At 50.3% G+C, this 664-nt stretch overlaps 1 protein-coding gene across 1 annotated transcript in view; it reads right to left on the bottom strand.

The window, feature by feature from the left end:
• LOC103593896 (5-hydroxytryptamine receptor 3E-like) overlaps positions 1-542 on the bottom strand; it is a 5,810-nt gene extending 5,268 nt beyond the window's left edge. Inside the window, exon 1 of the mRNA XM_008576987.1 lies at positions 137-542. Coding sequence (XP_008575209.1) covers positions 137-316 — 180 coding nt within the window. The 5' untranslated portion in view covers positions 317-542. The remainder of the gene's footprint in view (positions 1-136) is intronic.
• Between the last annotated feature and the right edge of the window lie 122 nt (positions 543-664).

Raw genomic sequence — 664 nt, 5'->3', positions numbered from 1 at the left:
TCTGAGAATCACCAGGCAAATGCCACATAGCAATGGTGGAGGAAGCTGCAATGTGGTTAAGAGCTTGGGGGTCGCCTTGCCTGGGGCTGGGAGAAAGTTAAGGACACCAAGGAGGGTTAGAGGGGTCGGCACTCACCACATCTAGGATTGCAGACATTGTGAAGGAGATGTTGACTCTTGTGGGGACGCTGATGTCGGTGACTGGACGGAAGGCCTTTCTCTCAAACACTGGGTTCAGAATAGAGGGATCCACCCCATAGTGGTCAAACCCTGAGCAATTGATGGTGAAAGTACTGCCCCTTCCTGTAGTGGACATCAACGCATGAGATAAGGAGAGAACTCCCCTGTTCCCTTATGAGAGGGGCCCTAGGGCGGGGACTGGGATAGTCTGTGATGACAGCCAGCATTTGTAGAACGTTGAGTATATGTCAGGTATATTCTAAGCCCTTTAAATAGATGACCACATTTAATCCTCCCAGTCCCCCATCAGGTTGATACTGTTTTTATCTTCATGTCATAAAGGGGTTAACTGAAGTGTGATAGGGGAAGTAGCTTCCCAAAGTCAGACAGACAGTGAGAGGCAGAAGGTGGACTTAGTCTGAACCCGGGTTTGTCTACTGTTGCTGTGCTGTATGCCCCCTGGGATGCGATGGAGACAGGGGGA

This window comes from Galeopterus variegatus, unplaced genomic scaffold (genome assembly GCF_000696425.1).
Source record: "Galeopterus variegatus unplaced genomic scaffold, G_variegatus-3.0.2 Scaffold1438, whole genome shotgun sequence".
Lineage (NCBI taxonomy): Eukaryota > Metazoa > Chordata > Mammalia > Dermoptera > Cynocephalidae > Galeopterus > Galeopterus variegatus.
The sequence above is the reverse complement of the archived record's forward strand: the minus strand, read 5'-3'. Positions and strand labels throughout refer to the sequence as shown.